The sequence below is a fragment of the Bufo gargarizans genome, chromosome 4 (assembly GCF_014858855.1).
Source record: "Bufo gargarizans isolate SCDJY-AF-19 chromosome 4, ASM1485885v1, whole genome shotgun sequence".
In the NCBI taxonomy this organism is placed as follows: domain Eukaryota; kingdom Metazoa; phylum Chordata; class Amphibia; order Anura; family Bufonidae; genus Bufo; species Bufo gargarizans.
In genome coordinates this window covers 424,385,046-424,408,360 of record NC_058083.1, presented here as the reverse complement: position 1 = coordinate 424,408,360, position 23,315 = coordinate 424,385,046, and the positions used below count along the sequence as shown (strand labels likewise).

Below are 23,315 nucleotides of genomic sequence, written 5' to 3'. Positions count from 1 at the left end.
CGTAGATATAATCCCTCCGTAATGGATTGTTGAGATTCTCTCATATACCGCTTTCTCGTGCACTGCTGCAGGGTCTCCACCCGGTCTTTAATCAGGTATGATCCAGATAATTTCTCCAGATTCTGATAGGTTTCTGTAGGTACAAGTGCTTCTACAATAGTGAAGCTCAGTTGATATGTATTTAAAAGTTTTTATTTGTCCATACTTACAAGACAATTGTTAAAAAAAGTCATATAAAATTCCCAGCGTCGATAATACTGCTACTGCCCAGTAGCAGTATTATCGACGGGCAGTAGCAGTATTATCGACGGGCAGTAGCAGTATTATCGACGCTGGGAATTTTATGACTTTTTTAACAATTGTCTTGTAAGTATGGACAAATAAAAACTTTTAAATACATATCAACTGAGCTTCACTATTGTAGAAGCACTTGTACCTACAGAAACCTATCAGAATCTGGAGAAATTATCTGGATCATACCTGATTAAAGACCGGGTGGAGACCCTGCAGCAGTGCACGAGAAAGCGGTATATGAGAGAATCTCAACAATCCATTACGGAGGGATTATATCTACGCCTATTTCTTGAAAACGCCGAGTGAGTACAATCTGTGCAGTGCAGGTTACCTTATCATACGGTCTCACACTATTATTACCTTTATAGTTACAGGATATCCAGTTAAAGGATATTTGTAGCCCTCGGTTCTCCTGTAAAGGAAGAAGGAAGAAAGATCTAAGTTTGCGTACTGGCCTGAATAAAAAGCGCGGTCCGAAACCCATATATTTTATCCATTTGAAGTGTGATTGATCCCACATCACTTTGCGGACCTGCTGCATATCATTACTGCGGACTGGTGACTTTTTTAAGGCTCCATTCAGACGTCCGCATGCGTTCTGTGGATCCGATCCATGTATCCATGGATCCGTAAAAAATCATGCGGATGTCTGAATGGAGCCTTACAGGGGGGGTGATCAGTGACAGGGGGGTGATCACCCTGATTACCCTGATCACCCCCTGTCTTTGATAACCCCCCTGTAAGGCTCCATTCAGATGTCCGCATGCGTTCTGTGGATCCGATCCATGTATCCATGGATCCGTAAAAAATCATGCGGATGTCTGAACGGAGCCTTACAGGGGGGGTGATCAGTGACAGGGGGGTGATTACCCTGATCACCCCCTGTCATTGATAACCCCCCTGTAAGGCTCCATTCAGACGTCCGCATGCGTTTTGTGGATCCGATCCATGTATCCATGGATCCGTAAAAAATCATGCGGATGTCTGAATGGAGCCTTACAGGGGGGGTGATCAATGACAGGGGGGTGATCAGGGAGTCTATATGGGTGATCACCCCCCTGTCATTGATCACCCCCCTGTCATTGATCACCCCCCCCCCCCCCCTGGTAAGGCTCCATTCAGACATTTTTTTTTGGCACAAGTTAGCGGAAATTTTTTGTTTGTTTTTGTTTTTTCTTACTAAGTCTCATATTCTACTAACTTGTGTCAAAAAATAAAATCTCACATGGACGCACCATACCCCTCACGGAATCCAAATGCGTAAACATTTTTAGACATTTATATTCCAGACTTCTTCTCACGCTTTAGGGCCCCTAAAAAGCCAGGGCAGTATAAATACCCCACATGTGACCCCATTTCGGAAAGAAGACACCCCAAGGTATTCCGTGAGGGGCATATTGAGTCCATGAAAGATTGAAATTTTTGTCCTAAGTTAGCGGAAAGTGAGACTTTGTGAGAAAAAAACAAAAAAAAAATCAATATCCGCTAACTTATGCAAAAAAAAAAAAATTCTAGGAACTCGCCATGCCCCTCATTGAATACCTTGGGGTGTCTTCTTTCCAAAGTGGGGTCACATGTGGGGTATTTATACTGCCCTGGCTTTTTAGGGGCCCGAAAGTGTGAGAAGAAGTCTGGGATCCAAATGTCTAAAAATGCCCTCCTAAAAGGAATTTGGGCCCCTTTGCGCATCTAGGCTGCAAAAAAGTGTCACACATGTGGTATCGCCGTACTCAGGAGAAGTTGGGGAATGTGCTTTGGGGTGTCATTTTACATATACCCATGCTGGGTGAGAAAAATATCTTGGTCAAATGCCAACTTTGTATAAAAAAATGGGAAAAGTTGTCTTTTGCCAAGATATTTCTCTCACCCAGCATGGGTATATGTAAAATGACCCCCCAAAACACATTACCCAACTTCTCCTGAGTACGGCGATACCACATGTGTGACACTTTTTTGCAGCCAAGGTGGGCAAAGGGGCACCTTTCGGATTTCGCAGGCCATTTTTTACACATTTTGATTGCAAGGTACTTCTTACACATTTGGGCCCCTAAATTGCCAGGGCAGTATAACTACGCCACAAGTGACCCCATTTTGGAAAGAAGACACCCCAAGGTATTCCGTGAGGGGCACGGCGAGTTCCTAGAATTTTTTATTTTTTGTCACAAGTTAGCGGAAAATGATGATTTTTCTTTTTTTTTCTTTTTTCCTTACAAAGTCTCATATTCCACTAACTTGCGACAAAAAATAAAAAATTCTAGGAACTCGCCATGCCCCTCACGGAATACCTTGGGGTGTCTTCTTTCCAAAATGGGATCACTTGTGGGGTAGTTATACTGCCCTGGCAATTTAGGGGCCCAAATGTGTGAGAAGAACTTTGCAATCAAAATGTGTAAAAAATGCCCTGCAAAATCCGAAAGGTGCACTTTGGAATATGTGCCCCTTTGCCCACCTTGGCAGCAAAAAAGTGTGACACATCTGGTATCGCCGTACTCAGGAGAAGTTGGGCAATGTGTTTTGGGGTGTCATTTTACATATACCCATGCTGGATGAGAGAAATATCTTGGCAAAAGACAACTTTTCCCATTTTTTTATACAAAGTTGGCATTTGACCAAGATATTTTTCTCACCCAGCATGGGTATATGTAAAATGACACCCCAAAACACATTCCCCAACTTCTCCTGAGTACGGCGATACCAGATGTGTGACACTTTTTTGCTGCCAAGGTGGGCAAAGGGGCACATATTCCAAAGTGCACCTTTTGGATTTCACCGGTCATTTTTTACACATTTTGATTGCAAAGTTCTTCTCACACATTTGGGCCCCTAAATTGCCAGGGCAGTATAACTACGCCACAAGTGACCCCATTTTGGAAAGAAGACACCCCAAGGTATTCCGTGAGGGGCATGGCGAGTTCCTAGAATTTTTTATTTTTTGTCGCAAGTTAGTGGAATATGAGACTTTGTAAGAAAAAAATAAAAAAATAAAATCATCATCATTTTCCGCTAACTTGTGACAAAAAATAAAAAGTTCTATGAACTCACTATGCCCATCAGCGAATACCTTAGGGTGTCTACTTTCCGAAATGGGGTCATTTGTGGGGTTTTTCTACTGTTTGGGCATTGTAGAACCTCAGGAATCATGACAGGTGCTCAGAAAGTCAGAGCTGTTTTGTCCGCTAACTTAGGACAAAAATTTCAATCTTTCATGGACTCAATATGCCCCTCAGCAAATACCTTGGGGTGTCTTCTTTCCAAAATGGGGTCAGTTGTGGGGTGTTTGTACTGCCCTGGCATTTGAGGGTCTCCGCAATCATTACATGTATGGCCAGCATTAGGAGTTTCTGCTATTCTCCTTATATTGAGCATACAGGTAATGAGATTTTTTTTTCCGTTCAGCCTCTGGGCTGAAAGAAGAAAATGAACGGCACAGATTTCTTCATTCGCATCGATCAATGTGGATGAAAAAATCTCTGCCAAAAAAAAAAAAAAAAGGAGGGGAAAGGCGTCTGCCAGGACATAGGAGCTCCGCCCAACATCCATACCCACTTAGCTCGTATGCCCTGGCAAACCAGATTTCTCCATTCACATCAATCGATGTGGATGAATAAATCATTGCCGGGATTTTTATATATATATATATATATATATATATATATATATATATATATATATATATATATATATATATATATAATATATACACACACACACACACACAAAGTGTTTGCCAAAGCATAGGAACGCCGCCTCCTCCTCAGCTCGTATGCCTTGGCAAACGTATCTGTTACTGCAGAGGAGAAAATCTCGTCTTGCAGCGCCGCATACACCGACTTGCGTGTAATCTGACAGCAGCGCAATGCTTCTGTCAGAATGCACATCAGTGCTGCAGCTAGTAGATCGGTTGGTCCACCTGGAAGGTAAAAAAAGAAAAAACCAGGCCACAACGCAATAATTTTATTAACTTTGGAACAGAACATGTAAACTTTAACTTTTTGAACTAAACAGTAACGTGTTTGCTTACTCGTGTTTTTTTTTTTTTCTTTTTTTTTTTTACCTTTATAGAACAAACCTCTCCTTCCCCATGGGTCAATGTGCAAATCGCCCAAAGATGTGGCAAAGTGCGTTATGCACTTTGTCCCAGGTGAAAGGAGACGTTTGCAGCAGCAGTGAGTGAATGGGCCCTAATAGCCCTGGTGAGATGATCTCTATGCTAGGTGTACCTGTGTGTGGTACTTCCGGAAACACTCCCCTAAGCATAGGGCAGGGTGGTCAGGACAGTCAGGACAGAAATAGCAGGTGCACTGTCACGCCTTATTCCACTCCTGCTACAGACACGACATCTTTTTCGGGGTGACGGGTGGGTTGAGGTACCAGCAACGACATTGGGGAAATGTCGCTTGTGTAGACGGCTAACTACACTGGTGGATGGGGCCACGGAACCTCCTGGGTACAGGAGGTTCTCGATGATCTCTTCCTGAAATTTGAGGAAGGATCCAGTTCTCCCAGCCTTACTGTAGAGAACAAAACTATTATACAGAGCCAATTGAATTAAATATACAGACACCTTCTTATACCAGCGTCTGGTTCTGCGGAAAACTAAATACGGAGACAACATCTGGTCATTGAAGTCCACCCCTCCCATGTGAAGGTTATCGTCGTGGACTGAGAGGGGCTTTTCAATGACACGGGTTGCTCGCTCAATTTGAATTGTCGTGTCTGCGTGAATGGAGGAGAGCTTGTAAACGTCACGCTTGTCTCTCCATTTCACCGCGAGCAGTTCTTCGTTACACAGTGCGGCCCTCTGCCCCCTTGCAAGACGGGTGCTAACGAGCCGTTGGGGGAAGCCTGCGCGACTAGTTCGCGCGGTACCACAGGCGCCAATCCGTTCTAGAAACAAATGCCTAAAGAGGGCCACACTTGTGTAAAAATTGTCCACATAAAGATGGTACCCCTTGCCGAATGAGGGTGACACCAAGTCCCAGACTATCTTCCCACTGCTCCCCAGGTAGTCAGGGCAACTGACCGGCTCCAGGGTCTGATCTTTTCCCTCATAGACACAAAATTTGTGTGTATAGCCTGTGGCCCTTTCACAGAGCTTATACAATTTGACCCCATACCGGGCGCGCTTGCTTGGGATGTATTGTTTGAAGCCAAGGTGCCCGGTAAAATGTATAAGGGACTCCTCTACGCAGATGTTTTGCTCTGGGGTATACATTTCAGGTTGAAATGGTCTATGAGGGGCCGAATTTTGTGGAGCCGGTCAAAAGCAGGGTGGCCTCTGGGACGGGAGGTGCTGTTGTCACTAAAGTGCAGGAAACGCAGGATGGTCTCAAATCGTGTCCTGGACATAGCAGCAGAGAACATGGGCATGTGATGAATTGGGTTCGTGGACCAATATGACCGCAATTCATGCTTTTTAGTTAGACCCATGTTGAGGAGGAGGCCCAAAAAAGTTTTAATTTCGGAAACTTGGACTGGTTTCCACCGGAAAGGCTGGGCATAAAAGCTTCCCGGGTTAGCGGTTATAAATTGTGTGGCATACCGGTTTGTCTCTGCCACAACGAAGTCTAAGAGCTCCGCAGTCAAGAACAGCTCAAAAAAATCCCAGGGCCGAACCGATCTGAGCTGTCTCAACCCGAACTCCAGACTGGGCGGTGAAAGGGGGCACTACAGGTGCGGCTGAAGTTGGGGACTGCCAATCAGGGTTTGCCAGCACCTCTGGGATTCTAGGGGCTCTACGGGCACGTCTTTGTGGTGGCTGCGACGGGGTCACTACTGCACGTGCCACCGTACCAGCTTCAACTGCCCTTCTGGTGCTCGCTACTTCACCATGTTCTACGGCAGTGCTGGTACTAGGTCCAGGAAGGGCTGGGCTGCTGGTGTATGCCTCACCACGTAATCCGACAGCACCAGCCCCACTCTGCTGCTCTTGAAGCGGATCCTGCGGTCTAGCGACACGGGGCCGGGTACACCTGGTGCTATCAGGGACCTCAGCCTCCTGGTCCGAACTTTGGGTCAGAGAGCCACTGCTTTCTACAAGTTCGTATTCTGACCCGCTAGATTCATCAGATGAGGGTTCCCACTCCTCATCCGACTGGGTCAGAAGCCTGTAGGCCTCTTCAGAAGAATACCCCCTGTTTGACATGTGGGCAACTAAATTTAGGGGTATTCCCTGAGACTACCCAAGAAAAAAAAAAGCAAGCCTGTCTTACAAAGAGGAGGCTAGCGAAGTACCGGAGGCCGTTGCGGTTGATAAAAAATATCAAAACAGATTTTTTTATCGCCGCAGTGCGTGTAAAGTGAATGTGCAGCGATCAAAAAAATATATATTTTTTTTGTCACTGCGGTGGGGCGGGCGTGGGCAAACGCACGTGTGGGCGACCGATCAGGCCTGATCAGGCAAACACTGCGTTTTGGGTGGAGGGAGAACTAAAGTGACACTAATACAATTATAGATCTGACCGTGATCAGTTTTGATCACTTTCAGATACTATTAAAGTACAAATGCTGATAAGCGATACGGTAATCAGCGAATAATGGACTGCGGTGGGCTGGGCGCTAACTGATCCCTAAACTACCTACCCAAGGGGCCTAAACTATACCTAAAACCTAACGGTCAATACCAGTGAAAAAAAAAGTGACAGTTTGCACTGATCACTTTTTTCCTTTCACTAGTGATTGACAGGGGCAAGAAGGGGTGATCAAAGGGTTAATAGGGGTGATCTGGGGGCTAAGTGTGGTGTAGTGGGTACTCACAGTGATGTGTGCTCCTCTGCTGGAACCAACCGACCAAAAGGAGCAGCAGAGGAGCACAACAGCCATATAACCCCATCATATTTACTAATATGATGGGTTAAATGGCTGCTGATTGTTTTTTTTTAAAATCAGCAACCTGCCAGCCAATGATCGTGGCCGGCAGGTTGCTGACTAAATACTTTGCTACGAAATGCCGGCCCGCGATGCGCATGCGCGGGCCGGCTGTGACGAAATCTTGCGTCTCGCGAGATGACGCGCCGATGCGTCCAGGAGGAACAAATCAACCACCTCCCGGACGCATCGGCGCGTTAGGCGGTCAGGAGGTGGTTAAAGGGCTTCTGTCACCCCACTAAAGTAATTTTTTGTTTTTTTTTGGGCTAGTTAAATTCCTTATACTGCGATATATGAAAATATAATGGTGTTACTTACTTTCCTTCAGCCGTTTCTTATAAAAACAAACTTTTATAATATGTAAATTAGGTCTCTACCAGCAAGTAGGGCGTCTACTTGCTGGTAGCCGCTGCAAAAAAACGCCCCCTGGTCGTGTTGATGGACAGAGCCAGCCGCGATCTCCTCTGGCCGGCCCTGTCAGCATTTCAAAAATCGCGCGCCTGTGTTCATTCGGCGCAGGCGCTCTGAGATGAGAAGGCTCGCCTCCTCAGCACTCCCTCAGTGCGCCTGCGCCGATGACGTCTTCTCTTTTGGTGATGTCATCGGCGCAGGCTCACTGAGGGAGTTCTGAGGAGGCGAGCCTCCTCATCTCAGAGCGCCTGCACCGAATGAACACAGGCGCGCGATTTTTGAAATGCTGACAGGGCCGCCCCTAGGAGGAGATCGCAGCTGGCCCTGTCAATCAACACGACGAGGGGGCGTTTTTTTGCGGTGGCTACCAGCAAGTAGATGCCCTACTTGCTGGTATAGACCTAATTTACATATTATAAAAGTTTGTTTTTATAAGAAACGGCTGAAGGAAAGTAAGTAACACCATTATATTTTCATATATCGCCGTATAAGGAATTTAACTAGCCCCCCCCCCCCCCCCCCCCCAAAAAAAAAGACTTTAGTGGGGTGACAGAAGCCCTTTAAGCAATCAGGATACAGACGGAAGAGAGCCCTACTCCAGTCGCCTTTCCATCTGGGCTGGTTCACCTTTTTCTGCTGCGTTAGGGTCCATTCACATGCCTGTATAAATGGGTTCACATCTGTTTCACAATTTTGCTGAACAGTTACGGACCCATTTATTTCAATGGGTCTGCAAAAGATCCGTAGTTCTGTTCCGCGGCCCTGCAAAAAGAAAGAGCATGTCCTATTCTTGTCCGCAGCCACGTACAGGAATAGACATTTCTATCATAGGGCTGGCCATGGGCGGTCTGCAAAATGCAGAACGCACATGGCCGGTGTCCGTGTTTTGCGGATCTGCAATTTGCAGACCACAAAACACTTGTGGACTTGTGAATGGACCCTTATTAAGCAGTTGCTGGAGAGGCTTGCCTTAAATGTCATTAGTACTTAAGATTTTTTTTTCTTATTGTTAGAGAATACATGCATTACTATTATGTATGGTCTATGTAAAATACATAAACAGGATGCCCATCTTTTTTTTCTGCTGTCCAGATAATTAATAAAGACCTTTTATATTCCAAGAGTGCTGGACCTTCAATATAATCTTCTATCTGTCATAGTGGCTCAATACTGGAAAATAACTGAGTTTCATCCCCATGCAGGATACATTAGGATGTCTTCAGTTCAGTCACTGAATGGCGTTTTAGTGCCGGCATTAAAAATACTGCAATGCCGGATCCGTCCTTCCAGTCTGCGCACGTGCAGACCGGTCAAAATGTGAAAAAATATATATATAATGGATCCGTTTCTCCGGATGACATATACGGAGATACGGATCCGTTCTTGCAATGCATTTGTATGATGGATCTGCATCCATTTGATGGATCTGCTGTCCATTTGCATGCAGATTGCGGCAGAGTGATCCGGCAAGCAGTTCTGATCGGGCAAGTGTGAAAAAGCAAAGGTAGTTGTCTTTCTAAAATGAGGTTGTGAGCTTGCAGTGCCACGAGGGGACAAAGACCCCACCTCCAAACCACATCGCTAGCATAACTGACTGTGGAAGTGCTTAACCTACAGTAGACCGGGAGACCTCTTCCATGTTGTGCTGTCATGGAGGAAGTTGTGGAAAATTCTTTGTTAAAAAAATAAAATACATTTTTCATCAGAAACTATAATTATATTTAACCTCCAATGTAAATACTGTAAAAAAAATAATAAAAAAACGGAAGAATTCCTGGTTCCTCCGTCCTCGCCAACAAATGAATAAACATCAATAAAAAAAAAGTTTCATGTAGTCCAAAAAGAGCTCTCGCACAGCTTTGTGGCTAGAAAAAGAAAAGTTATGGTTATCAGAATATTGCATCACAAAAACTGATGATTATCACATGAATCACATAACTTGTTTGTAGCTGAGCTTTAATGTTTTTAGCAATCGCGTTCCCTTTGTTGAAGCATATGACAGTCAGCTGTCTACATTGTATGAAATTCATAAGAACCTTAATGTAATTGAGGCTCTTATCACACATAGGCTCCTTTCAGATGAGCAGGGTGAGTATGTAACAGCTCACATCCTGACCTCCCAGCACTGCTGGGGTTGCATAGCATTATAAATCAATAGAATGCTATGTGACCCCGGTAGTGCTCCGGAGTTCAGGACGGGTGCTCTCCCTGACACGCGCTACAAGTCTGATGTGTGGGACTCCTGTGGTTGTTTTTCTTTTCTTTTTTCGTCTTCTTTCTTCTGCTATGCATCTTGTATAGAGTGAAGTGACTTCGGATGCCACATCCTTAGTTGATTGGCAAAAAAAATCGTTATGATACTGTACAGAGATTCGTTTCTGTACAGTATTAGAATGTATGGGCTCCAATGAGCCAAAGCAAGTTATTCACAAAGTCGTGTGCGAATTCGATGTAGCATCCGTAGCTCGCTTTGTTAATCTCTAATCTCATATCCTGAGTGACAGCAGTTAATAGCCTAGTACACTGTAGCACTACACCCTGCACAAAGACACCTGACAAAATGACAAAAACACAATTGACCCGTTGACTCATTGGGCTGCTGTGGCAGCGTCCCGATGGTTACCATGGCAACCGGACACCTTCACAGGCATCCGGCTTGCCATGGTATATCTAAGCCTGCTCAGGCTCCTGCTAAAGGCAGGAGCCTGATCAGTCCAATTAAGGGTCCGTTCCTAAGTGTTTTGCGGATCCGTGGAATGAAATTGCGGATGTGTGAATGGACCCTAAGTGTGGGTCCAATACACTGCAGTACACTATACAGTGTACTGCAGTGTACTGTCAAGGCATCAGACCCACTGGCTCCTCAAGAACCAAGTGGGTCTGGGTCAAAATAGTGTAAAAAAATAAACAAAAATTTCAATTAAAAATGTAAGCTTTTTTCCATAACCGCACATTTTATAATTGGTTTAAAAAATTTTGGGGGGTATTGCCACGTCCGTAACGACCTAATCTATAAAGTGATCACATTACTTATCTGCGCAGTGTGCGCCATAAAAAGAAGAAAAACAATGACACCATTTTTGCCCATCTCTCTTCCTAAAAAATGGTATAAAAAGTACCCCAAAATGGTGCCAATCAAACCGTCGTTTCATCCTGCAAAAAATGAGCCCCTGCTTAAGACAATCGCCCCAAAAAATGTCCTTTCTTTTGCCATATTTTGTGCTTGGTGGACCCAATTAAATCAATGTGTCCATACCCCAATATGAAGTTCACACTGCTGCTGCCCATGTTTTGAGGACCACTATTTGCGGTCTGCAACATGGGCAAGGTGACCATATGGTCGTGTGTAAAGTAAGTTCGTCCGGTTGCCTATTGCTAAGGCCTAGTTCACACAAACGTTTTTTTTTTTTTTTGCGAGTGTACGAGCCGTTTTTTGTGTTCGTATACGGAACCATTAATTTCAATGGTTCCGCAAAAACAACGGAATGTACTCCTTATGCATTCCGTTTCCGTATTTCCGTTTTTCCGTTCCGTCAAAAGATAGAACATGTCCTATTATTGCCCGCAAATCACGTTCCGTGGCTCCATTCAAGTCAATGGGTCCGCAAAAAAAACTGAACACATACTGAAATGTATCTGTATGTCTTCCGTTTCTGTTCCGTGGTTCTGAACCATCTATTGAAAATGTTATGGCCAGCCCAATTTTTTCTATGTAATTACTGTATACTGTACATGGCATATGGAAGAACGGAAAGGAAACGGAAACACAACGGGTCCGTGAAAAACGGACCGCAAAAAAAACAATTAAAAGCCATACGTTAGTGTGAACTAAGCCTAAGTGTGTATCAGACATGCAGGTGAAACTCGAAAAATTAGGATAGTAACATAGTTTATAAGACCGAAAAAAGACATTGTACATCCAGTTCGGCCTGTTATCCGATCATATATTATACAGGCTGTATTTGAGCTACACAGTTGTCTTTGCACAGTTTTTATGCTACAGACGGTTGGATTCACACTCATCTCTGCTATCCCTCAGTGAATCACAGTAAGCAAAGTGATCTAATGCACATTAGACTGTGCTATCATATTGTATATCACTTTTTATTGATATCACAAAAGTCAGATACACACTTGTCTCAGGTATAACAGCATTTTCCTCGGCTATACAGGGGAAACTAATAAAAATTGAATATCATGCAAAAGTTCATTTATTTCAGTAATGAAACTTAAAAGGTGAAACTAATATATGAGATAGACTCATTACATGCAAAGCGAGATATTTAAAGGGAACCTGTCACCGGGATTTTGTGTATAGAGCTGAGGACATGGGTTGCTAGCACATCCGCAATACCCAGTCCCCATAGCTCTGTGTGCTTTTATTGTGTAACAAAGCCGATTTTGATACATATGCAAATTAACCTTAGATCATTAAGTTCATTAGATTTATGGAGATGGTGACTTCATTTTCCAGGACTTGGCACCTGGCCACACTGCCAAAAATACCAAAACCTGGTTCATTTACCATGGGATTACTGTGCCTGACCTGAACGCCATACAGAATCTATGGGGTGTTGCCAAGAGAAAGATGAGACATTAGACCGAACAATGCAGAAGAGCTGAAGGCTGCTATTGAAGCATCCTGGTCTTCAATAACACCTCAGTAGTGCCATAGGCTGATAGTAGAGCTGCAGCAAACCATTATTTTAGTAATTGAGTATTCTACCGTTTGTTTGTTTTTTACGATAAATCGATTACTCTAATAAGAAAAGCCTTCTTAAAATAACGTATTGCTTTATAAAAACAATATTTTTATTTATTACAGTGGTATAGCAAATAATTGCGCACATAAGGCTTCTTTCACAGCTGCAATATACTTTGTCAGAAGAACAGCCGGCCGGAATGTACTATATCTGGTATAGCTGGATTATCTGCCGGCTGCTGCAGTGATTGACTGTAATGGGGTCCCTCCTTGTTACAGCATTCAAGCTGGGTTTTGGCTGGACGACAAAAAAAAAAAGCTTTAGATGATATGCAGCATGTATGCCGGACCATGGCCAGGTGGCCTTTGGACCACATTATAGTCAATGAGAGCATATAGCTGGTTGTATCTGGCTATACCCAATACGGTATACTCCAGCAGGCTGTTCTTCTGCCAGAATGTGTATCTAAGGCTACTTTCACACTTGCGGCAGTGTGATCCGGCGGGCAGTTCCATCGTCGGAACTCGCCGCCGGATCCGCCGATCTACCGCTGACTGAAAGCATTTGTGAGATGGATCCGGATGGGGATCCGTCTCACAAATGCATTGCAAGGACGGATCCGTCTCTCTGCTTGTCATGCAGACAGACGGAGCTGTCTTGTATCTTTTTTTTCACATTTTTACCAGTCTGCGCAGGCCGGAAGGACTGATTCTGGGTTCCGGTATTTTGAATGCCGGATCCTGCACTAATGCATTCTTATGGGAAAAAATGCCGGCATTGAGGCATGTCTTCAGTTTTTTTTCGCCAGAGATAAAACCGTAGCATGCTACGGTTTTATCTTTTGCCTGATCAGTCAAAACGACTGAACTGAAGACATCCTGATGCATCCTGAACGGATTACTCTCCATTTAGAATGCATGGGAATATGTCTGATCAGTTCTTTCCGGTATAGTGCCCCTGTGACCGAACTCTATGCCAGAAAAGAAAAATGCTAGTGTGAAAGTACCCTAAGGCCTCTTTCACACTTGCGTTGTCCGGATCTGGCGTGTACTCCACTTGCCGGAATTACACGCCGGATCCGGAAAAGCGCAAGTGTACTGAAAGCATTTGAAGACGGATCCGTCTTCAAAATGCTTTCAGTGTTACTATGGCAGCCAGGACGCTATTAAAGTCCTGGTTGCCATAGTAGGAGCAGGGAGCGGGGGAGCGGTATACTTACAGTCCGTGCGGCTCCCGGGGCGCTCCAGAATGACGTCAGAGCGCCCCATGCGCATGGATGACGTGCCATGTGATCACGTGATCCATGCGCTTGGGGCGCCCTGACGTCACTCTGGAGCGCCCCGGGAGCCGCACGGACTGTAAGTATGCTGCTCCCCCGCTCCCTGCTACACTTTACCATGGCTGCCAGGACTTTAGCGTCCCGGCAGCCATGGTAACCAATGAGAAAAAGCTAAACGTCGGATCCGGCAATGCGCCGAAACGACGTTTAGCTTAAGGCCGGATCCGGATCAATGCCTTTCAATGGGCATTAATTCTGGATCCGGCCTTGCGGCAAGTCTTCAGGATTTTTGGCCAGAGCAAAAAGCACAGCATGCTGCGGTATTTTCTGCGGCCAAAAAATGTTCCGGTCCGGAACTGAAGACATCCTGATGCATCCTGAACGGATTTCTCTCCATTCAGAATGCATTAGGATAAAACTGATCAGGATTCTTCCGGCATAGCGCCCCGACGACGGAACTCTATGCTGGAAGAAAAGAACGCAGGTGTGAAAGAGCCCTAAGTTTATGTTGTGACCTCTGTCAGTCAGTTTCGGTGGATGCACAGGCTGCCGGAGTTCACTGGCTGCATCTGTCATCGTTGGATGCCCATTGACTGTAATGGTGATGCCCCTTACTGCCTCCATTTTGAATACTCGCCCACCCAATGTTCCCCCAATAAACACAGCGGAGCACGTCTACTCCAGTCTGGGCTCAGCAAAGCAGGAGTGATTACGTCATTGTATCTCGCCTACCTGTGCTCAACTACCAATGGCATGGAGACGACGACTCGCTGCTGCACCACTGTTTACTATTTTTTTTTTAGGAAGTGCTTGCAGTCTGCCTACTGAAACAGAAGATTCATACTTACCTGCCTTAAATCCATCTGTGTGTGGGCCTGGTCACATGCACCGCTCCTGCCAATGAGTAGCTTCAGTGCTGATGTGCTGCTTGTGACCACATCGCCGCTGAAGCCAGTCACTACATGTGACTGTGACCATGTCCATGCACAGCCCGATGTAAACTGTGCAGGGACTGAAAACTGTGCGGTAGCAGTGCGTAAGACTGCAGGTAAGTATGAATCCTGTGTGCACATACCCTCACAGTGTTTCCCTGCCCAGCAGCACTGCCACGTATTGCAGCCTGCCCAGTTCACTTGAATGGAGATGTGCTGCAGTTATATGCATGACAGATGGGGGCAGCATGATTCATTGTTGCAGCCCCTTCAGCTCCTCTGATCACAAGAATGGGGGGTGGGTTATACCCCCAAAATGAATATAGCGCTGGTCAAGCATGCACACTGCAGCTCCATTCTTCTTTATGGGACTGTCAGATATAGCCAGACGCGGTACTTGGCAATCTCTGACAGTACCATAGAAAATGAATATGTTGGTGTGCATGCTTGACCAGCCCTCCATTCATTCCAGGGTATGGGGGGCCCCATTCTTGTGATCAGTGTGGTCCCCAGCACTCAGACCCACTCTGATCTCATAGTAAAGCCCTGTCCTGGGTATTCTTACCAGAATACCCTATTAAAGGGGTCCTCCTCTCGGATTATCCTCATTCCATACGAAGACATGGATGTCAGAGAGGAAGACCCCATTAGAGTGGAGAGCTCTGATATCAGATGTATATCAGAGACGTAGGGGGGGTATTGGGTCAGACCACCATATGGAGCCCATACAGTAAGTGATAGAGGATGGGGAGGCAGCAGAGGACACTGGGACAGAAGTACATGTGCCTAGCACACAGCGGCCATGTTGAACGCCGGTCCCACAGAATGAAGCCATTACTCGCTTCTCCACCCAGCTCTGGTTTCAGGAGAAATGCACTGGACTGGAAACCTCTAGACAGATTTACTATTGCGACTATTTAAAAAGTCGCCCCAAAAAAAAAAGCTATTTCACTCCAGTGTGGACCATGCTCATCTTATGAGACTCTTTAATTGAACGTGTGACTTTTGTAAAGCTGCTTACTGACGGATAAACTGCTACCGTCAAACCACATTTATTACAGTCTTAGGGTCCATTCACACGTCCGTTTTTTCTTTCCTGATCTGTTCCGTTTTTTCAGAAACAGATCAGGACCAGATCTGGACCCATTCATTTTCAATGGGTCCTGGAAAAAATCGGACAGCACAATGTGTGCTGTCCGTTTCCGTTGTTCCGTTCCGCATGTCCGTTTAAATATAAAACATGTCCTATTCTTGTCCTGAAAAATCGGATCCTGGTACAATACAAAGTCAATGGATCCGCAAAAAACGGATGACATTCGGATGTCATTCCGTATGTCATCCGTTTTTTGCGGATTCCGTTCCTGGAAACACGTAACAAATTATTATTATTTTTTTAATTTTTTTTTTCAAAGAAATCCAAACAACTTTATTTGATTATTGAAATGTATACATGTTTCCGTTTTTTGCGGATCCGCAAAAAACGGGTGACATACGGAAGCATTTTCAGGAACAACGGATCCGCAAAAAACGGACCGTTTTTCAGGATGAAAAAAACAGGACGTGTGAATGGACCCTTAAAGGGCCGATCATAAATCTGACTTGGCTAAAACTGACTTTAGCCATATGTGAAAGTGGAGTGAGCTGTCAGAGTCATGATAAATCTGGCCCACAGAGTATTGGCAATAAGGAAGCATACTATCTAGTACATGGAAGCAAGCTGAGCATGCTCCCTGGAGTACTGAGCTCTGAATGATGATGTAATGGGTGTAGCTATTAGGATGAGCTGGAGTAGTAGGTGGAGAGGAACAAGAGAAAGGGGCAGGCTACAGAGAAGAGTGGTGGGTGTGGAGCAGCACTGCCGGGAGCTGCAGGGGGAGGATACAGAGAAGAGTTATCTTCTGGTGAGCAGAGTTGGGGTCCATTCACACATCCGCAAATGGGTCCGCATCCGTTCCACAGTATCAGGAACGCGTGCAGACCCATTTATTCTCAATGGTGCAGGAATGGATGCGGAGAGCACACTATGTGCTCTCCGCATCCGTATTTCTGGAGCGCGGCCCGTGGCTCCGCCAAAAAATAGAACATGTCCTATAAAATAGGCAGTTCTATGGGGGATGCCAGCTGGGTGTATTGTGGATCAGCAATACACTGCAGATGTGTGAATGTACCCTTATTGCTCTTTTTTTTTGTCATGTATTTGTCCATCTCAACCTGTGAGGAGGTGTTTTTTTGTGAATTATTGGAACCTTTAGCAGCAGCGTTACCTATTTTCACCATTTTAATTCAGCAAGGAGGCTAAAGTGGTATTGGGTCTCTTGGGAGCCTGTTTTAGGATCACATCTGGAGTTTGGGAGCACAAAGCTGATAAGAGTAGTAGCAGAGGAGTGCCACTGGAAAAATTAGGACTAGGTTTTGGGTGAGGGGGAGGAAAGCGAGATTCAAAAGTTTCCCCCTGTGAGTATCAGGCCGGGAGGCAATCACTATGACATAGTGAATAGGCAGATGACGTACTTTTACCTTCACAGACCTGATTCTCCAGAAATCTGAATCCCCAGGAGATGTGGAGACAGCTAGAAAGCACCCACAGTGGTGTCGGCAGGAAAGATATGCAGCGATGATGTCTCCAACCGCAGAAGGCGTGAGTTAGAGTAGACCGGGGCCCATTCACGTGGGGGATCCTCCTTTTGGCACGTCTGGCGGTCGGCAGTGGTCTTTATTGCGGTCGGGGTAGGACGTGCTTCAGGAGGTATAAACGCACAGTGGCTTCACCTTACAGGGATTCTGGGTGGCTTAATGCGACCGCGATGCCACGTCTGACCGTCGTGTCCCTCCGAGGCCAGAGTAACCCTGATGGTTGTGCTGTAGGCCTCTTATGGTACCTCGCTAGGCCGACAGCAGTCTGGATGATAAGTGCAGAGTGTCCCCTCGTCGACAGGCAGGGACAGCAGGGCCACACCTCGCCAAGGGCAGACCGTCTGTGAGCCGCTCGGTGTACTCTAAGTCACGGTCTCTCGTGCACGCTAGGCCCAAGCTGCAAGTCTGGGCCGGGTGGACCGATCTGCTAAATATCGGGGTCAAAATGTAGCTGACTGTAGGGAGAGATGGCTTGCGGCGTTTGAGCCACCAGAGCTCGTCTAGAGGATAGATGGCGATGGATATAATTCTCCAGTCAAAGCACTGCGAAAATCCAGCCGCTCTCGTCGAATGCCAGCCACCCCCCCCCCCCAGATGGAGGGCTGATTCTGCTCATCGCATTATTCAGGGTTCCTGGAACCAGTCCACGATACAATTTTCTTCAAACGTAAAATACCTAATAGCAGTCCTGAATGCTCTAAAACAGTGGTGCCCAACCATTTTTCATCCGAGGTCCGCACTAGACATGGTATAAATTTCACGGGCCAGAACCAGGTAGCTTTGCCAGAAAGAAATGCAAACACCTGTGAGGGGATATGTGTGAGCATTACTAAAATACATAATAAGTAGGCCTTCAATTCTGCGTTTGGAGCCTCTGATGCAGATTCTGTCGAAAGACCAGACCAAAAAAAGCCTTGTATGCAGCACTTTTGTGTCCGGTAAAAAGACAGGATCCCAAACGGAAACTGAACGGATCCCATCATAGTCATCTTCCCTGTGGGGTGACCGGAGGAAGATGGAGCAGGGTCACTAGTGGGGTGACAGGAGGAGGGGGGAGCAGGGCCACTAGTAAGGTGACAGGAGGAGGGGGGAACAGGGTTACTAGTGGGGTGATAGTAGGAAGGGGGAGCAGGGTCATCGGGGACCAGTCACATGAGTCCACGCTCCTTACCGCTCCAGCGGCCCTGTCATGTTGCCCAAGGTCCTCGGGCAGCATGCTCCGCTCTCCTTACTACAGCCACCACGGAAGCAGCCCTTCCGCCTTCCAGCTCCAGCCGGCTTCCCCTGCCTGAACCAGCTTTATATTGCTCTGTCTTGCTCATACCAACCAATAACAAAGCTCCTTGCTGTAAGGAGCTTTGTTTATTGGTTATTACAGGCACCATCGCTGCGCTGCCTGTGCCGTTCACAGCGCTCACTGCGCTGATGAATGTGGGGAAAGTCTCTAAGGTGTATCGGTACGCCTTACACTTTTTCCAGGGAGTTGCATGGGCCGCATGACAGTTTTGCGGGCCAGATTTGGCCCGCAGGCCGTAGGTTGGGCATCACTGCTCTTAAAAGGGTTCCTCCCAAAAATTCAGAATTGCAATGTAAAAATCATGTTGGACAATGTTACTATAGTCGCATATGTCAACCAACAGGGAGGAACTGCTATGTACAGTACATATTTCTTTTTCTTGATTATGCTGATTCTATTGGGCATTTGTTAGGGCTCTTTCACACTTGCGTTGTTCTTTTCCGGCATAGTTCCGTCGTCAGGGCTCTATGCTGGAAGAATCCGGATTATCCCCATGCATTCTGAATGGAGAGAAATCCGTTCAGGATGTCTTCAGTTTAGGACCGGAACGTTATTTTGCCGGAGAAAATACTGCAGCATGCTGCGCTTTTTGCTCCGGCCAAAAATCCTGAACACTTGCCGCAAGGCCGGATCCGGAATTAATGTCCATTGAAAGGCATTAATCCGGATCCGGCCTTAAGCTAAACATCGTTTTCGGCGCATTATGATCCGACGTTTAGCTTTTTCTGAATGGTTACAATGGCTGCCAGGACGCTAAAGTCCTGTTTGCCATGGTAAAGTGTAGTGGGGAGCGGGGGCAGTATACTTACCGTCCGTGCGGCTCCCGGGGCGCTTCAGAGTGACATCAGGGCGCCCCGCGTGCATGGATGACATGATCGCATGGATCACGTCATCCATGCGCATGGGGCGCTCTGACGTCATTCTGGAGCGCCCCGGGAGCCGCATGGGTGGTAAGTATACTGCTCCCCACTACTACTATGGCAACCAGGACTTTAATAGCGTCCTGGCTGCCATAGTAACACTGAACGCATTTTGAAGACTGATCCGGACAACGCAAGTGTGAAAGAGCCCTTAGTTAGTATGTGCCATGTACTCTAATACCATCTGGCAGTTTGTAATGCCTTTTGTACTTTTTAATTCTTTCGCTACCAGTGCCGTACATGCTGTAGTGATCGGCAAACATGGTGCCATATCGTACATAAAGCAGCCGTCATGCTTCAAACAGCAGAGACCCGCTGCTAATTAGCGCAATTGGCAATAATAACTATTGCGGTAATTAAAGCCTTTAGATGCTGTGATCAATTGAGATCATGGCATTTAAAGGGTCAAAAACCTTACCAGCATCCTCTGAAGCCAATGGGGATGCCAGTAATTGATTTCAATGCGCACAACCTTACTGAAGAGGCTGAGGGCTTTAAAGCTGCAATTCTTATTTTGGCCACCAGGTGGCAGGCCAACATAAGGATTGAGCAATAGTCAGTAATAAACAGATTTTAAAAATCCCTTATTGTTAAAAATGACAAAAAAAATAAAGTTTATAGGCTCATATAGGAGCTTCAAAATAATTACCCCCCAAAAAAAAAAAAAAGTTTTAAATATGTAAAAAATTAAAAATATAAAAGTTTAAATCCCCCCTTTCGGTATAATAAAAAATAAATACCTAAATAACCAAAAATATAAAAAAATCATGGGTATCGCCGTGACCGAAAACGCCCATACTATTAAAATATGAAAAAAAAAAAAAAAGGCTCCCAATGGCCAATTTGCCATTTTTCATTGCTTCTCTTACCCCCAAAAATGTAATAAAATGTGATAAAAAAAGTCACACACACTCCAAAATGGTATCAATAAAAACTACAGATTGTCCCACAAAAAATTTGCCCCCACACAGTTATGTAGAGCAACAGGTCGTCTGCAAAGGCAGCACATTTGTATTCTTGACCACCTGTGCAAATGTCTGAGATATCAGGATTGGCACGATGTTCCATGACCAGAACGTATAACAAAGGAGATAGCGGGCAGCTGCGTGCCATTATATATAAGGGAGGAGAGAGAGTCCCATTAATCTTGATCCTCGCAGATGGTGTCTGGTAGAGACTGAGAATTTTGGACATGAACCAGGGGCCTAGACCTATGTGAGCTAGGGTGGTATGTATGGAAGGCCATGAGATACGATCAAAGGCCCTTCTCTGCATCGATAGAGAGGACCATGAGGGGGATATGGTGGGTCTTAGCATAGTGAATAATATCTAGTGTCTTCAGAGTGTTGTCCCTTGCTTCCCTACCCGGCACGAACCCCACCTGGTCTGAGTGGATGAGAGAAGGCAAGAAAACCTTCGGTTTGGCATATATTTTAAGGTTTACATTTAGAAGGGAAATTGGGCGGTAACTCGCACACATCTGAGGATCTTTGTCAGGTTTAGGAATGACCACTATATGTGCTTCATTGAACTGTGCCGGGAAAGGGAGCCCAGATAACACCACGTTAAAGACCCGAAGTAGGAAAGAGGCCACTCTATCCGGTGGCGCTTGCCTCCTGGAAGGGATTTAAATGTAGATGCAATATCTGGAGTTGTATGCACTGGTGGTCCGTTTTGGAGTTTTAATGACTGGGATATGTGAAGAAGCTAATTGACCCCTAAGAGCTCTGGCCAGTAAGTCCCTACTCTTATTGCTATATTTGTAAAATTTGCTGCAGCAAGTTTGGATAATTCGTTGATAAGAACGCCCTAATAGGCGCTTGACTTCCAAGCGAGCATCCTGGAGATCTCGCAGGATAGACTGAGTGAGTGCGCGCTTACGGGCCAATTCCAGGAAGGCTACCATCTGTAGGGCAATAGAAAGGGTATGAGCCTTCTTCCTCTTGATAAGAGTCCCATGCTTTGAGAGTGCCCCACAAAATGCATTTAAGAGCCACCCATTACATGGACAGGGAGTTGTCATCTGCTGAATGGTCTGCTAGGAAGTTGGAAATGATTTGAGACATGGCAGCACATACGGGGTTGAAAAGGAGAGACTCATTGAGCTTCCACGTCCATTTATTTCTAACGAGAAAGGGAAGTTTTAAAGAGCAATATATGATGGAGCAGAGCTGCATGAGGGCTTGTTTTATGCGGAACGAATTTTTAACATTTATTTCTAACATTTTTGTGGTACATACGACATTTTGATCACTTATTTTTTGTTGGGAGGGGTGTGTGTGTGACGGGCTTTACAAATATTTTAGACCTCTTTGAACACAGCAATACCTGATATGTTTTGTTTTAATTATATATTTTTATATGTAAAATTGGGAAATGGGTGTGATTTTATATATATATATATATATTTTTTTTACTTTTATAATAACTTTTAGCCCACTTAGTTCTCCTTGGATCTTTTGATCCCTTGTCTCTTTCACCCTAATAGTGATTCTATAAGAGTGAATAGGATTCTAACATGCTCCCTACTGAGCTGTTCTTCGTGCACGGCTTAGCAGGAATCTTACTATGATAGGCCTAGGAAGCTGTAGAATTGTCCAGACTGCCATAGTAACCGATCAGAGCCCCACAATTTCACTGCTGGGGCTCTGATTGGAAGGCAGAGGGAGCAGCATCCCTCTACCTTAACGCTGGGTTCACACCTGAGCGTTCTGAAAGGAACGCTCTGTATGCGCGATTGTACCGGCGTTTACAATCGCGCATACAGAGACAAGCGAACGCCCATTGTCGCGCGTTCCCGAAAGTCTTGTACGGGAACACGCGAAAAGACGCCCCAAAGAAGCTCATGTACTTCTTGGGGCGTCGGGCGTTTTACAGCGTGATCGTACGCGGTGTAAAACGCCCAGGTGAGAACCATTCCCATAGGAAATCATTGGAACGTGCTGTAAAACGCTCAGGTGTGAACCCAGCCTTAGTCACAGATGCTATGATCACTGTTGATCTGAGGGCTTAAATGATGGGGTTGAGCATAATCACCGTTCCTTGTGGCCAGGTGCTTGCTGTATTATTACAGCAGCCCACTCCATACCTTGCCTCAGCCACTGTGATGTAAGGGGTCACAGTGGCTGAAGCGCTTAAAAAGTCTCCCTTTAGCTGCAGCCTGCAATGAAGCTGCCTCATTTTATTTTAGTGTTGTGTTGTAACAGATAAATGTATTGCAAAGAGTATACATTGTGTTTTTTTTAAGTAATTTTTTTTATTTTCTTTCCCAGATTCATCATGGATTTTCATTGCAATGACATTGCTAGAGAATTTTTGTCTGATGTTAATAAACTTTGTAGTGCCGATGGGGAGATTAGAGATGAAGAAGAGGAAGAAAGTCATATGGCAGTTCTTGCGGAATACTTACTGAAAGGAAGAGGACACTTGCTACTTACCACACTCAGTAAGACTGTCGATCAGGTATGTTTCATGAGATACAAAAACATTTCTAGCGTGCTTTATTTCTTTTTGATGCTTTATTTTCTTCCTTGCCTCTGTATAGAATAATGCCGCAGACTACACTATTTTGTATGTTTTGGTAAATAAGTTATGCAAATGAGCTCTTAGCAAGCTCTGCCTCTGATGCTCCCAGATGTAAGGCATCTATCTGGTAGCTTCAGAGGCAGGGTTTGCTAAGAGCTCATTTGCATACCTCCTTCCTAGTAGGATCATGTATGGCCTGTAAACACCTTTGTATACGGAGCCATGTAAATGGGACAAAATGGTTAAAGGGGTTCTGCACTTTCAATTAACTGATGATCTATCCTCTGGATAGATCATCAGCTTCTGATTGGCCGGGGTCCGACACCCAGGACCCCCGCCGATCAGCTGTTTGAGAAGGCAGCGGCGCTCCAGCAGCGCCGTGGCCTTCTCACTGTTTACCGCCGGGCCGCCCGCCCACTGACGTCACGACTTGTATCAACTAGAGTGGGCGCG

General features: G+C 45.5%; 1 protein-coding gene across 1 annotated transcript in view; it reads left to right on the top strand.

Annotated features, from left to right (window-relative positions):
- The window catches only part of LYST (lysosomal trafficking regulator), a 556,878-nt gene that overhangs the window by 9,323 nt on the left and 524,240 nt on the right, over positions 1–23,315 (top strand). Inside the window, 1 exon segment of the mRNA XM_044290763.1 lies at positions 22,610–22,799. Within this exon segment, the coding sequence (XP_044146698.1) occupies positions 22,617–22,799 (183 nt within the window). The 5' untranslated portion in view covers positions 22,610–22,616.